Consider the following 14,121-nt stretch of genomic DNA (forward strand, 5'->3'; position numbering starts at 1 on the left):
TTCAAGCCGCCTTCCGCGTTGATGGCGGCTCCCTGGGCTGCGCAGAGGCTTTTCGTGCGACGAACTTGTCTCGCGGCCTTTGTTACTGGTGCTTCCGGTGTCCGGTTTGAAGGAATCATTGCCAAGTCCGACGTCAAGGAGATTCCCGCCTAGGTTTTCTTCTAGGGGCTTTACGCTCAAGACTTTAATCCTTTATGTTCATTCTTGTGTGTGGTGTAAGACAGGGGTCCAGTTCCATTCTTTTGCGTGTGGCCGTCCAGTTTTCCCGACAGCGTTGATGGAAGAGATGGTCCTTCCCCCATTGCATAATTTCGGCTCCTTTGTCATAAATTAACCGACCCTGTTTACGTTCATGGGTGTATTTCTGGTCTCCCTACTCTGTCCCATCGATGTTTTTCTGTCAATGCATGCTGTTTTGAGGACTGTAGCTCTGTAATATAGTTTGAAATCAGGGGGTAAAATGCCTCCAGCTTTCTTCTCCTTTCTTACGCTTGCTGTGGCTATTTGGGGTCGTTCATGGTCTCAGACACATTCTGGGTTTGTTTGTTCTGATTTGTAGATGCTGAATCATCCTTGCATCTCTGGAACAAATCCCACGTGACCGTGATGAGGTATCCTTTTAGTGTATTGTCGAGTTCCGTTTGCTGACATTTTGCTGAGGATTTTGGCATCTATAGTCACCAGGGATGTTGGTCTGTGTGTGTGTGTGTGTGTGTGTGTGTGTGTGATCCTTGTCTGGGTTTGGTATCGGGGTAAGGTCTTGGTATTTTTTTTTTTTTTTTTTAGAATAGTTTGAGAAGGTTTGGTATTAATTTTCCTTTGAATGTTCGGTAGAAGTCACCAGTGAAGCCATCTGGTGCCGGATTCCTGTTTTTCGGGAGGTTTTTGATCGCTGACTCAGCCTCCTTGCTAGTAATTAGTCTGTCCAGCTCTCCTATTTCATCAGGACTCACGACACTTAACAGTTGCTGCCAGATTCTGTCCTAAGGGACGGCAGCCACTCACAGCGCCTCCCCCACGCCCACGGCACAGGCTCCCACAGCCCTAGGCTTTCTCCCAGAGCAGCAGGTGGGAAGTCACACCTCAGCCCCGTGGTCGTGTCCTCCGTCCGCGGGGGGCTGCGCCTCTCCGTGCGCACTGGCTATGGCTCCCCCGTGAGCTGCCTCTTCAGATCTGTGTTCGTTTTTGCCGACTGGTGTTTGTCTTTTATCAAAACACCAAAACGTTCTCCCTGTTGAGGACCTGACCCTCTCGCACGTGCTGTGAAGACTTCCCCAACCACCTCTGCCCGTTTGTGTCCCAGGCGGGGCAGTGGGCCGGCGCCTCTGCGTCTGCCGTCACCTCCCTGGTGTTCTTTCCCCAGAACGCTTCCCGTGTCTGTACCTCCTGTTCTTGGGCACCTTCAGCGTTTGCCATCTGTCCCTCCATGATGCCTCTCCTGGGGGGTTATGGGTGTGGGGAGTGGAACCCTGTGAACCAGGTGGTCAACCTGGAGCCTCCTGCGGGCGGGCAGGCCCTCCCAGCCCTTACCCGCCTCGGCCGCCCCTCGGGTCCCCAGTCGAGGCCGGGCGGGGGGCGGGGCACATGGCAGAGCTTCGGCTGCCCTGGGGCAGGACCGACGGCCCTCTGAGCACGGTGTGCGGCAGGTGGGCCACGTGGGAGGCTGTCTGCTTGGGCCCGCGGGGTTTTATCTACAAGCGGAAGTGCCGGCGGCGTCGCCCAGATGCCAGGCCTGAGGGCGGGGCAGTCCCATCAGGTCTCAGGAACGGAGGGTGAGAGGACTCCCGAGTCACATGACTCTGTGGGGAGCGATGTAGTAAGTCTGAGTGTGTAGACAAGCATGTGGTATTGAGTCGAAACCCGTAAAAGTTCACCTATTCAAGTTTGCGCCAAAACGTCTACTCCCCGCCCACAGGGGTGATGCAGGGCTGTCCCCGCGCAGGTCCGCCACCCTCGGTCCCCGCTGTCCCTCCGGCTGCACCACGCCGCCCCCGTGGGTCACCGGCTAGCACCAGCTGTCTGTCGCCCGGCCACTGGACCAGGAGCCCCCGGGGTAGCCAGGCCTGGCGGTGCCCAGTGACAGCGTGGTCACGAGGGGACGGGGGCAGTGGCATAGCTGGGAATGAGGAGGCTGGGAGGCCGGCCGGCCCTGTGGTCACCGCCAGGGGTGGGGACAGAAGTGGCGGGGGGCAGGCACCTCTCACTCCCTCCCGCCCTTTCTCGGGACCCAGGCTGTAGCGGCTCGGGGCCTGCTCTCCACCCGGCTTCCAGACCCTTCCAGGAGCCCTGCAGCGGGTCCCCCACCCTCCCATGGAGCCTGCCCTTGGCTGGGGAGGCCTGGAAGCTGGGCAGCCTCAGGCCCAGCCAGGTGTGCGGGCGGCCACCACCGCAGCCTCCACAGCAGGCCCAGGAGCTCCGGGCCCAGGGAGGTACCCGCGGGCTGAGAGGACACGGCAGAGCAGCGGAGGGTCAGCTTTAATGGTCACTCTACGGATATCGTACATGGTTAGAGCCCGGCCACTCCCACCCTCCCTCAGCCTCGGGCACAGCCAGGTGCCCTCAGACCCAGGCTCTGCAAAGGGGGACCTGCCCCCAGCGCCAGCTGTATATACAAGTGCCGCCCATGGCCCAGGCCAGGTGCCAGCCCGCCACCAGCGCTCGGCTCTTGGGCCTGGAGGTGGGGTCCAGGCCCCCAGTGCGGCGGGCGGGTCTCACCCACGGGGACCCAGCCCTGGCTGGGCCCGCTCCGCCCGACGGGCCCCCCCTCGCCCGCACTGCCCGCCCTCCGGCCTGGACCGTGGCAGCAAGGAGGGGGGCGGGGGGCGGGCAGCAGCTCCGGGCCCTCCTGCGGGGGGCGGGCCCTGGAGACGGCACCCTCCGCCGGGAGCCCAGGACACGCTGGAGACAGGCGGGCAGAGGGGCGCACGCGAGCCGACCAGGCGCCCCCCCCCCCCAGGCGCCCCGTGCTGGTGATGGGTTCGCAGGGCCGGGGCACCCCGCGGCCGGCCGGGCGTGCACGTCACTAGCTCCCGAGGGGCCGGAGGAAATTGCACTTGTTCTGGGCCGCGGCGGCGCTCCGGCGGCGGCGGACCCTGAGCCGAGGCTGCCCGGCAGGGCCCAGGCGGACCGCGGGCGGCCCAGGACGCGGGAGGGCGGCGGCCCAGCCCTCACAGCACGTCCTCGAAGTCCAGCAGCTTCGAGTGCTGGCGGCTCTTCCACAGGCGGTACAGCCGGAAGTCGAAGTAGGTCTCGATCATCTGCTTCCCTGGGAGGAGGTGGGCGGGGCTCAGGCAGAGCTGGGGCGGGGCCAGAGCCGAGGGGCGGGGCTCCGGGTGGAGCCGGGGTCGAGCTGAGGGCGGGGCCAGAGCCGAGGGGCGGGGCTCCGGGTGGAGCTGAGGGCGGGGCCAGGGCTGAGGGGGCGGGGCTCCGGGTGGAGCCGGGGTGGAGCTGAGGGCGGGGCCAGGGCTGAGGGCGGGGCTGAGGGTGAAGCCGGGGTCGGGTGAGGGCGGGGCCAGGGCTGAGGGGCGGGGCTCCGGGTGGAGCCGGGGTGGAGCTGAGGGCGGGGCCAGGGCTGAGGGCGGGGCTGAGGGTGAAGCCGGGGTCGAGTGAGGGCGGGGCCAGGGCTGAGGGGCGGGGCTCCGGGTGGAGCCGGGGTGGAGCTGAGGGCGGGGCCAGGGCTGAGGGCGGGGCTGAGGGTGGGCTGGGGCAGAAGGGGCGGAGCTCAGGTTGGAATAGGGCGGGCCTGGGGGAATGGGGCGCTGCCTCCTGGACCCCATCCCGAGGGCTGGGAAGCAGCCTGACACTCACCTTGGGCCGACAGCTCCAGGGGGGACTCAAAGATGACCCTGTAAGGGGTCATGAGGGTCCTGAGATTCTGGAACAGCTGAAAGGAAGGGGCGGGGCCATGAGTCCAGGGCAGAGGAGGAAGGGAGGGAGCTTAAGGGCAAGACAGGGGGGGGGGGGCAGGACCTCTCACAACAGGCTGGGCTGAGGAACACGGGGTTTCTCTGGAGGATTTTTAAAAATATATATTTGTATTGACTTCAGAGAAGAAGGGAGAGGGAGATAGAAACCTCAATGCTCAGAGAGAATCATTGATTGGCTGCCTCTTGCACGCCCCCTACTGAGGATGGAGCCCACCACCCAGGCATATGCCCTTGACCGGAATCGAACCCGGGACCCTTCCGTCCCCAGGCCAACGCTCTATCCACTGAGCCAAACCGGCGAGGCTGTCTGGGGGTTTAACGGAAGAGGAGAGGGAATCTGAGGAGACACCGGTGGGGAGGGGCATTCTGTCAACTCTTTTCATGGGTCCGGGGTCCCCAGAAGCCTGGGTGGGGTCTGGGGTCCCTGTACCTTCTCCCCGTTGGGGTTCCCCAGAATGTAGCAACCCATGATGTGGATGATGTTTGGCTCTGGGTTCACTTTGCTCATCAAGCGGCTCAACCGCTTCCAGAAGCTGGTGGGGGAAGGGTGAGTCACAGGTGGTCTCCAACCCAGGCCCCAGGTGTGTGGAGGGCGCAGGGCCCAGACCCCCAGCCCCTGCCAGCCCCCCTAGCCCCCGCCGCCCCGCCCACTCACTAGATCATGTCCTCCTCCTTCTCCACCTTGGCGAAGGTGGCCACCTTGTTCTTGAGCAGGTACAGGTGTCCCGGGCCGCCCTGTGAGAGACTGGTCAGCTTGGAGGGCTGCACACACGAGGTGTCCACCCGCTGCTCCCCCCGGTACACCCCCCCGGGACGCCGGCCCCACCTGGCAGAATATGAGCATCTTCCAGATCTTGGCGCCCTTGTGGTAGATGTTCAGCTTCTTCTCTATCTCCTCTGGGGAGGGAGGGGTGTGAGCGCTGCCCCAGTGCTCCCTGGAGCCTGGCACCCCCTACCCCCGACCCCCGACCCCCAAGACGGTGGGAAAGGAGGGCACATACCCAGGATGTCCTCGAGGTCGCGTGCTCATGGTCCTGGGACAGAGACAGGCCACACCTGAATCAGGGTCCCTCTCGGGCAGCACCCCCACCTGGCTCTGGGGGCTGGGAGGGCTGGGGGGGGCACTCACATAGAGGATGGGGATGATGGAAGGGTCGTCCCTGCGGATGATGGTGGGGATGTACTCCGCTCTGGGCACCTTGGAGGAGATGAGCTGGGGACACAGGAGCGGCTCAGGGAAGGCCTGGCCGCCTCGGAGCCCAGGGGCAGCGGGAGCCCCTGTGGGTCAGCCCACCCGCAGCAGCAGAGATGAGGAGACCCCCAGGCAGCCCCCAGGGGAGCCCCATGGGACACCCCCTCACCCCGCCGGGCAGCCGGCAGTGGCTGCCTCACTCCCAGGCAGACAGTCCAGCTCCTGAGGAAAAGGACCGCTTCCCCGACGGGCTAAGCCGGCCGGTGCTCACCATGACCTTGGGCGGCAGGAAGCCCTCGGCGTCACAGGCCACAGCCTCCAGGCCCTTCTCGGCCTCCCAGTCCAGGTCCTCGAAAGCCTCGCCCAGGGTGCAGTGTGAGCTCTGCAGGTCGCCACCTGTGGGGCAGGCGGTCACCAGGGCTGCGGCCGCCGCCTGCCAGGGTCCCAGCGAGGGGCGGGGGGCAGAGCTGGCGAGCCACGCCCTGGAGGTCCTCCAGGCCCTCGAGGGGGCAGGTGGGTGAGGGGTGCAGCCCGGTCACCAGCAGCAGCTGCCTGGCCGGGAAGGGAAGCCGGTGGGAGCCAGGAGGCCAGTGCCGGGCCCCCGGGAGGAGCTGCGCCCGCAGCCACGTGCCCCCCGCCCCGGCCGGCGGCCAGCAGAGGCCACAGGTGCCCGGCCCGCACCTGCACAGCTGCTAGGTAGCTGCCCGCGAGGTCAGAGGTGCCAGGCGCCCTCGTTTACCCAGACGGTAACCTGAGGCTCAGAGCAGAAGCGCAGAAGCTTAGCGGCCGCAGAGGGGACCGCCCTGCGGAGCGCGGGGCCTGGGGGCCTGGAGGCGCCGCTGGGAGGGGGCCGGCCTGGGCAGGGCACCTACTGTCTCGAGAGTCGTGGGAAGTGTCGGCTTTCATGGGGGTGGGGTCGCTCCAGGACCGGCTGAAGCTCCGCTCGCGCCGCTCCGCGAACGCTGCAGGGAGAGCAAACCCCGCCTCAGCGGGGCGTGGGCCGGGGCGGGCCGGGGCGTGGGCGGGGCCGAGGTGCCGAGGGAGGCTGGACCGATGCGGGGTTGGCTCTGGGGTAGGATTTGCGGCTGCTGGAGGCAGAGTCGGGAAGTTCTAGGCTGGGGAATTGGAGAACGCCATTGCGGGAAGGGAGCGGGTGATGGCGGATGGGGGGCTGTGGGCGGAGTCTGGGAGTGCTGGGGTGTCGGCGAGCAGCATTGGAAGCCCAGCCAAGAGCAGGCGCCCCCGCCCCCGTCCACCCCCCGCCCCCCCGCCCCCTCCGCCCACCCCCTTACTCTGGGCCTTCACCCTCCGGCTGCCGACCATGCGCAGGTGCTTCCGGAAGTTCCTGGGGGGAGAGGGGCACCGGCTGCTGAGGGCGGCCCTGCCCCGCCCTCCCTGACCACCGCGCCTGCCCTCGCCTGCGCCTCTGTCTCTCTTTCCGGGAGAGATGCCCTCCCAGCGCCCGGCCCCTCTCCCTCTGAGGCCCTCCCAGAGCCCCCTTAGCTGCGGGGACAAAGGCACAAGAACCAGGCCCCCCGTGCCCCCTCCATCCCTTGGTGCAGGGCACGCACCCTCCCAGGATGTCCTCTACCCCTCCGAGCCCAGGCCGGCCTCCCGCCCCAGGTGGTCAAGGGCTCCTGCTGCCTGCGCTCGGTGGCCGTGCCACGTCTGCACCACCCACAGGTGGGTTTGGGCCTCGGCCACGCCCCGCCCCCTGCTCAGGGGCACGTCCCCTTTGCCTCCACACTTGTGCCCTGACAAGGCCGACTTCCGAAGCAGTCAGGCGGCTCCTGAACCATGTGAGGTGCGGGCCCGGAGGGTCAGCCTTGCCACTGACCCACGGCTCTGGCCTCACTGTGCCCCAACGGCAGCCTGGGGCCCAGGCCGCGGGCCCTCTCCTGCCTGCTGCGTCCCCAGAGCAGGGCCAGGCCAGTGGTCGCCACCGCCCTTCCCCCATCCGGTCTGCGGGGGCCTCAGGGGGCCCAGGCCAGACCAGCACAGACAAGAGACGGACCCTGGTGGCGAGTGGCTGGCAGGCCCTACCTCTGGATTACGGACGCGGAATCACTCTCCCGTTTCCGGCGCTTCCTCTCCGCGTAGCCCCTGAGTACCCTGGGAAACCGGGGAGTCAGCTCTGCCCTCGGCCGCGGGCAGAGGGACAGACGTGGGGACAGGCGCGAGCACAGGGAGCATGGGCCATCCGGGGCACTGGGCCTGGCAGAGGGTCCTGCCCGCCTCGCCCTGGCCCGGCCCCTGGCGGGCCGCTGCCGCCTCGGTGCTCTGGCGACACGGCCGTCCTCACAGTCGAGGCCCCGTCGCTGGCCTGCCCGAGCCTATGGGGGGGGGGGGGCTCCCAGGGACAACCGCCTGCCCAGGCTGCGGGCCCCACAGGGTACTTACGAGATGCTGGAGGCACGGCCGGAGGGGCAGCGTGAGAGAGAAGACACAGTGAGCCTGACCCCTCCCTCCCCAGGAGCGCCCTGCGGTCAGTCCCTCCCCAGGCGCTGTGGCCACCAGCCCTGGGCCCCAAGCGGGTGGCGGCCCCACTTCCTGGCCCAGGGCAGGGAGCCTGTGGGGAGCGAGCGTCTTCGGGGTGGAGCACAGGACGGAGGACAGAGGACCCAGCTGTGTCGCGGGCGCAGGAGGGCAGACCCCCAGGGCCTTAAGTTGTCCCTCGTGGGACACACGGACCACGCATGAGCAGGCTGCTGTCTGGGCATGGTGAGGCAGAGCCTCGTGGGCAGAGCTGGGTGACACGGGCCCAGGAGAGCCGCCCCCACTGGTGACTGTCCCAGTCGTGGACGGGCAGGAGGAGGCGTGAAGAGCGGGGGAGGCCTGGGGGCAGGGGGGGTGAGAAGAGCAGCTGGCCCGCCTGCCTTCAGAGTGACACCACGAGTGGGCACGGGGCTGCTGAGAACCAGGCACGGGGGCCGGGGAGGAGGGGCCGCAGGGCACAGGGCACACGGTGGGGACACGACTCACGCTTGCATAGTTGTGGTTGCGGTCTGGAAGCTGAAGAGGTTTTCCTTGGGGAACCAGGTGCGGATGGGGGTGTGGGCGTCGTCTGGAAGAGACAGAGGAGTGGTGACCAGGGGCAGGGGGCCTGCAGGGGAGCGGGGGGGGGCCTGCAGGGGAGCGGGGGGGGGGCCTGCAGGGGAGCAGAGGGGCCTGCAGGGGAGCAGAGGGGCCTGCAGGGGAGTGGGGGGGGGCCTGCAGGGGAGTGGAGGGGCCTGCAGGGGAGCGGAGGGGCCTGCAGGGGAGCAGGGGGCCTGCAGGGGAGCGGGGAGCCTGCAGGGGAGCAGAGGGGCCTGCAGGGGAACAGAGGGGCCTGCAGGGGAGCGGGGGGGGGGGGGCCTGCAGGGGAGCGGAGGGGCCTGCAGGGGAGCAGAGGGCCTGCAGGGGAGCGGGGGGGGGGGGGGGCTGCAGGGGAGCAGGGGACCTGCAGGGGAGCGTGTGCTTCGGCCACAGCCGGGGAGGCGGGCACAGGCTCGGCCACGTGCGCCCACCCCTGGGGGCTCGTGACGTGTGCCTGTCCTCGCTCAGCTCTTTGGCTGCCACAGTGGGGAGCGTTCCTGGGAAAGCACAGCCTGTCCCCAGGGAGCCCGGGCAGGATCCCGTCCCCGCGAGGAGGAGGAGGCGGGTCAGGGAAAGGCTGCAGCCCTCCGGACCCTCTGCAGCCAGGACCCGGTGTGAGCGGCCAGACCTCCCCCAGCTCCCAGGAGGGCGAGGTGGAGACCCTGAGGGCGTGTGTCCACCCTGCAGCTCCTAGACCAGGGGGGGGAGGCTGCAGCCGCTCTGCCTCTCACCCTGACCCTCACCCAACCCCCAGCCTGTGTCCCTGAGGAGCCTGAGGCGGTGGAGGGGAACTGCCCACGGCCAGGCCTGTGCCCGATGCCCGGGAGGTGCCTCGGGGGACGGCGGCTCAGCTAGTGAGAGCTCGGCCCTCAGGAGGCGCCCTCCGAGCCAGGAGGCAGGGCTGCCTGAGTCCCAGGGAGGCCTTTTCAGGGCTCGGCGGCCTCGGGGGTGCCCACCACCCACACAGCCCACAACCTGGGGAGAGGCCCACCGGCTGGCCAGGCCCAACAGCTACGTGTGTCCTGAAGCAGGGGGGCACTGCTTGGGGGCCTGGCAGGGGCAGCACCGCCGTCCAGCTACGCCCACGTTTCCTCCTCCTCAGCCCTCAAGTCCGCCAAGGCCCCCCCTCCGCGAAGCACTCTGCCTGACTGGGTGCTGGCAGGGCCACGGCCACCCGCGGCCACGGGGCCCGGGCCAGGCCTAGCTGCGGCTGTGACCTGGCTGTGACCTGGGCACCCTCCACCTGGCCAAGCCTCACAGCGGTTCTGCTAGCAGACCTGGCACCAGCACTCCGCCCAAGCTCGCCCGCGCCCTCGCCAGGCCCCTCACCAGACACGCGGTCGACACTGTACATCCTCTCCAGCTTCTTGCGGCGGCCGGTGGCCTGGGGCCGGGGGGGCTGGTCCAGCCCAAAGGCCCGAGGGGAGGGGCCCGGGGCCGGCTGGGCGCACTCCGGACAGTCCTGGGAGCCCTGGCGGCCGCCCGCCCAGCTCTGGCAGGCGGTGCGGACGTTCTCGCGGCTGCCGCGCAGGGACTGGCTGTGGTGGCGGGGGTGCTGCTCCCGGGGCCGCCGCCCCTTCACCACGGCCAGCTCGATGGCCTCGGCCTCGGGGCCGGGCAGCAGGGCCGGCTCCCCGGAGATGGTGTACACGCGGGGCTGGGGGCCCTCTCCCGCCGGCTCCCCAATGACCACCTCCTCCGAGAGGCTGCCCTCGTAGCGGCCGTTGGAGACGAGCGAGAGGCGGCGCTTGTTCTGGGGTGCTGGCTGCATCTCGGGGGACCCTTCGTGGCCAGAGTAGGCGTCGGCCAGCAGGTGATCTGGGGAGGAGGCGGCAGGCGAGCTCCAGGCGAGGCCTCCCGCCCCGTCTGCCGGTGCTCCGCGGCAGGCCACGCCGTGGGTGCTGGGCCGGGACGTGGGCCTGGGACTGCCCGGCCCCACCGACCAACCCTAGTCCCTACCCTCTGAGGAGGGGGCTCCGAGGGCTCCTCCCAGCGGCTCCTACCTCCCCTCCAGCGGAGCCCAAGCCCCTGTGCCTGTGGGCGACAGGACGTGCTACCTGCTGGGTGATGGGGGGCAAGAATAAGCAGGCCCCCCTCCCAGCCTGCCACCGCTCACATGTGCCCAGTGCCAACTCCTCCCCTCCCCCGGCCAGCTGGCCCCCAGAGACAGCGGTGCCAACCCTGGGGGTGCCAGGAGGCCGGTTGCCATGCCAACGGCCCAGGCTGGGTGGGTGCCATGGTGATGAGCTCTTCCTGGGGCCCTGGGCAGGGAGGGCAGGGGCATGAGGGAGCCAGCCCAGCGGGGCACCTGCTGCCACTCAGCTCACCCCACCGCCAGCCCCCGGGCCACTGGCAGCCCGGCTGGAACAGGGCTGTGCGGACCCCACCCTGGCACCGCCTCCCGCGCCCCTACCTGCTCCGTTCCGGTTCTCAGGGTGACTCTGGGACAGGTACTCGCCGAAAGCCCGGCGGCTCTGGGTGGACAGCGTGGCGCCGTCAGGGCACAGGGCCCCTGGCCTCTCCCGCGGCAGGAGCGTGGGTCCCCGCCCCCACCCGGCCCGGGGCACCCCGGCGGCACTCCTCCCCCAGAGCCCGGCTGGCAGGTCGCAGCTCCAGGACCCGTGGGCCCAGTGCAGCGTGGCCGGACCCGCAGACCCGGCTGGTCAGCCCTCTCCGGGAACCCTGCCACCCGCGCGGTGGGGAGGTCCCGGAGGGCGCAGGGGGCGGCGGGGGCGGGGAGCCCGCAGGGGCAGCGGGCGCACTCACCGCACTTTGGCCGCCACGGAGGACATGGCCTCGCTCCGCAGCGCCCTCCTCCGGGAGGCGGCGGCGCCCATGGTCGAGGCGCCGGCGCATCCCCGGGCTCAGAGCGCGCCCCGCGCCCGCCGCCGCCACCGGGGGAGCCGGGCCGCACGGGGGCTCGGGCCGGGGACCCGCATGGTCGCGCTGAGCCCTCCGCGTCCCGCACCGGGGCACGGGGAGCCGGGAGCCGCGGCCAGGACCGGGGGCGATGCTCCGCCCACCGTGACGTCAGGGGCGGGGCGGGGCCCGGCGGTCCGTGCACCGTGGCCGCCCACCTGACGTCAGGACCCGGGGTGGCAGCTCCGCCAACAGCGCGTCCCCGTCCATCCGCACCAGGGCAGGCACCTGTCCGCAAGGCCCTAGGCCTGGTCAGAGGTCCCCCTATTCCCACCCCCCCCGCCCCCCGCAGACCAGGCCCTGCGGCAGTTCTCCGGAGCGCTGCTCGATGACCCGGAAAAGAAGTGTGGGCGCCCGCGTCTTAGGCGCGTCCTGTGTGCACCAGTGGAGCAATGCCCGAGAGATGGGGGGAGGCTCGTCCTTGCTCTGGGGACCCCAGATCCTGGGCACCCGCCCGGCTTGGCCTGGAATTGCTGCCTGGGGGTTTCAAGTCCCAGCAGAGAGGGGTCTGGTCGGCTCGCAGGCACCTCTTGGCATCGCTCTGCCACAAGCACCGGGTGTAAGGATGACAGGCCCACAAGATCAGATCTACCTTTATTCACCCGCTAAGCAGAAGCATCAGGGCTGAGGCTCCACACCACTCAGAGGCGGGGGGGGGGGGGGGGGGGGGGTGCACCCAGAGGGCTGCTGTGTGTGCAAGAGGTGCCAGGACCAAGCGCCCCCAGGAGCGGCCAGTGCAGAGGCCTGACACCCAGCACGGCCCGGGCCCAGCCAGGTCTCCTGCCCCGGAGCCGCGGTCTCCAGGACAGGCCGCGGAGGTGCTGGCCTCAGGGAGCGTCAGAGGGAGGCCTCTCCCCGTCCCGGCCAGAGAGCCAGGGGGGCGAGGCATCCGGGGGCGGTCTGGGGCGGCCACACTGGGGCGCTGGCGACAAGCGAGGGCTCATCCTCCTGGAAGCAGACGCACGGTCACGGTCGGGTCGGGGTGGGCACTGGCGGGCTCCCCTGAGGCGCCCTGCCCCTGGGCCTCATGCAGGTGGGCGGCGGGCCCAGGCGGGCCCAGGCAGCTCACCCAGTCGGAGCCCCCGTCGGCCGGGGAGCTCTGGAAGTCGGCGTAGGCCTCTTGGGGGCCCTCTGGCAGGCCCTCCTCGCACTCGGTCAGGTAGTCAGACTCGTCTGGGCACAGGGGGGCCGTGTTGGTCCCCTCCGAGGGCAGGGCCGTGCTGCCCTGGCGCAGGCCCCGCCCACCGCCAATCAGGCCCAGGGTCCCTTGTTGCTGGGTCAAGGGTGTGGCAGGGACGCGGCCCCAGCACCCTGGCTGTGGGCACATGTCCTGGTGTCCAACTCACCATCCACGACGGCCACCTTGGCGGGCTCGATGCGCGACACGATCTCGGCGAGGTCCGTGAAGGAGGCGTTGGGGCAGGTGAGGACCTGGGGGGAGGAGGCCACACCTAGGAAAGGCACTGCTCCCCACGCCCCACCACAGCCGACGCCCAGCCAGCCGGAGGCCCACCCCTGGGCCCTGTCCCCCCCGGGGCCCTGGCTTCTGAGGATCCCCAGCCCCTGGAGTGGGGGCAGGGACGTGAGAGATGGGCAGAGTCCTGCGCAGACCCCACCCAGACCCCCATCCTCTCGGAAGGGGTGGAGGGATGGGGCAAGGGGCAGGGGCACAGAGAGACGAGGAGATCCTGCCCCCCCCCCCCCGAGTGCCTGGGGCCCCAGGCGCAGCTGCTGCCTTTGACTCTTCTGGCCCATGGGGACGCGGCACACGAGCCGCTGAGGGGTGCTCGGGGTGCTGCTGGCTGCAGGGCACCGATCTCAGATACCGGGCGGGGGGGGGGGGGGGGACAGGTCACAGAAGAGGGACGGCAGAGGGGTCCGCTGGGCACTCACATCAAAGGCCTTCATCTTGCTTGTGCCCTGCCGGTCCTGCAGCATCTTCTCCAGCACCCCACTGCGCCTCCAGATGTCAAACACCGTCCGGCCATGCTGGTACCACCACCTCCTGCACACAGGGCCCAGTCCTGGCTGTGGTACCCACCTCCTGTTCTCAGAGCCAGGGGGCTGGGAGGAAGCAGCCAGCACCTGGCCAGTGTGGCTCAGTGGTTGAGCGTTGACCTATGAGCCAGGTCAGGGCACAGGCCCGGGGGTGGGCAGGATCCCATGGAGTGCGTGCAGGAGGCAGCCGATCAATGACAGTCTCCCCTCACTGACGTTTCTCTCTCTCCCACCCTTCCTCTCTAAAATCAATAAAAACACGGTTTTTTTTTAAAAAGCCAGACACGAGCCCAGCTGCCCCGGTGCCCCTGCTCCCGCCCCTCCGCACTCACGCAGATCTCGGCGAACTTGCCGAAGTCCAGGGTGCCGTAGCTGTCGATGGGCGGGCGCAGGTACTCGCAGTAGTCGCTGTTCCGCACCTCCTCCAGCTGCCGCACGCAGCACACGTAGGCCAGGCGCGTCTGGATCTCCGCCATGTTCAGCACCTACCACCACCAAGGCCTCGCTGTCCCCTGGGTCCCGCCCGGCCCTCCCAGCCCCAGGGGCAGTAGCTCTGCCTGGCCCGCCCTCTCCCAGCGCTGGCTGCCTGGGGGGGGGGGGCTGGGACCCAGGAGGCAGGGGGCTGCGCCCCACCTTCACTTTGGTGGCCAAGGGGTTCCAGCGCTTCCACAGCAGCCACCACCCCGACAGCGCGTCGCCGTAGTTGGTGAGGTCCGTCTCGTCCCGGCTGCCCACGTCGATGGCGATCACCACCTTCGCCCCCATCGACCTGGCCACATCCGCTGGGACGAGGAGACCCTGGTCACCGGGACAGGAGCCCGGAGCCCAGTCGGGCAGAGCCTGCCCAACACGCCCCGAGGCCCGCAGAGAGCACACAGAGCTGTCCAACACGCCCTGAGGCCCATGGAGCACACAGAGCTGTCCAACACGCCCCGAGGTCCACAAGGAGCACACAGAGCTGTCCAACACGCCCCGAGGCCCACGGAACACAGAGCTGTCCAACACGCCCCG

General features: G+C 69.1%; 3 protein-coding genes across 4 annotated transcripts in view; all 3 read right to left on the reverse strand.

The window, feature by feature from the left end:
* Window positions 1-1,132: 1,132 nt before the first annotated feature.
* NSMF (NMDA receptor synaptonuclear signaling and neuronal migration factor) lies at window positions 1,133-11,045 on the reverse strand. The gene is given in 16 exon segments (XM_079790227.1): window positions 1,133-3,265; window positions 3,808-3,883; window positions 4,357-4,459; window positions 4,582-4,661; window positions 4,753-4,823; window positions 4,928-4,942; window positions 4,945-4,960; window positions 5,056-5,139; window positions 5,390-5,514; window positions 5,991-6,080; window positions 6,411-6,463; window positions 7,162-7,230; window positions 8,101-8,182; window positions 9,523-10,011; window positions 10,607-10,665; window positions 10,960-11,045. Coding segments are annotated over 16 exon segments (1,581 nt in total). The 5' UTR covers window positions 11,031-11,045; the 3' UTR covers window positions 1,133-3,167.
* Window positions 11,046-11,409: 364 nt separating this feature from the next.
* LOC307110815 (patatin-like phospholipase domain-containing protein 7) lies at window positions 11,410-13,182 on the reverse strand. Its single transcript, XM_079790226.1, has 4 exons — window positions 13,006-13,182; window positions 12,459-12,543; window positions 12,182-12,285; window positions 11,410-12,060 (listed from the first exon to the last, which is right to left on the reverse strand). The coding sequence occupies exons 1-4, from the start codon at window positions 13,048-13,050 to the stop codon at window positions 11,950-11,952; spliced, it is 345 nt and encodes a 114-aa protein (XP_079646352.1). The 5' UTR covers window positions 13,051-13,182; the 3' UTR covers window positions 11,410-11,949.
* A 36-nt stretch (window positions 13,183-13,218) lies between these two features.
* The window catches only part of LOC307110813 (patatin-like phospholipase domain-containing protein 7), a 34,738-nt gene continuing 33,835 nt past the window's right edge, over window positions 13,219-14,121 (reverse strand). For both annotated transcript variants that reach the window (XM_079790224.1, XM_079790223.1), the window contains exons 31-32: window positions 13,744-13,892; window positions 13,219-13,595 (exon numbers count right to left, since the gene is read on the reverse strand). In XM_079790224.1, the coding sequence (XP_079646350.1) occupies window positions 13,359-13,595; window positions 13,744-13,892 (386 nt within the window). In that variant the 3' untranslated portion in view covers window positions 13,219-13,358. The remainder of the gene's footprint in view (window positions 13,596-13,743; window positions 13,893-14,121) is intronic.

The sequence above is a fragment of the Cnephaeus nilssonii genome, assembly GCF_951640355.1.
Source record: "Cnephaeus nilssonii genome assembly, chromosome: 14".
Taxonomy (NCBI): Eukaryota; Metazoa; Chordata; class Mammalia; order Chiroptera; family Vespertilionidae; genus Cnephaeus; species Cnephaeus nilssonii.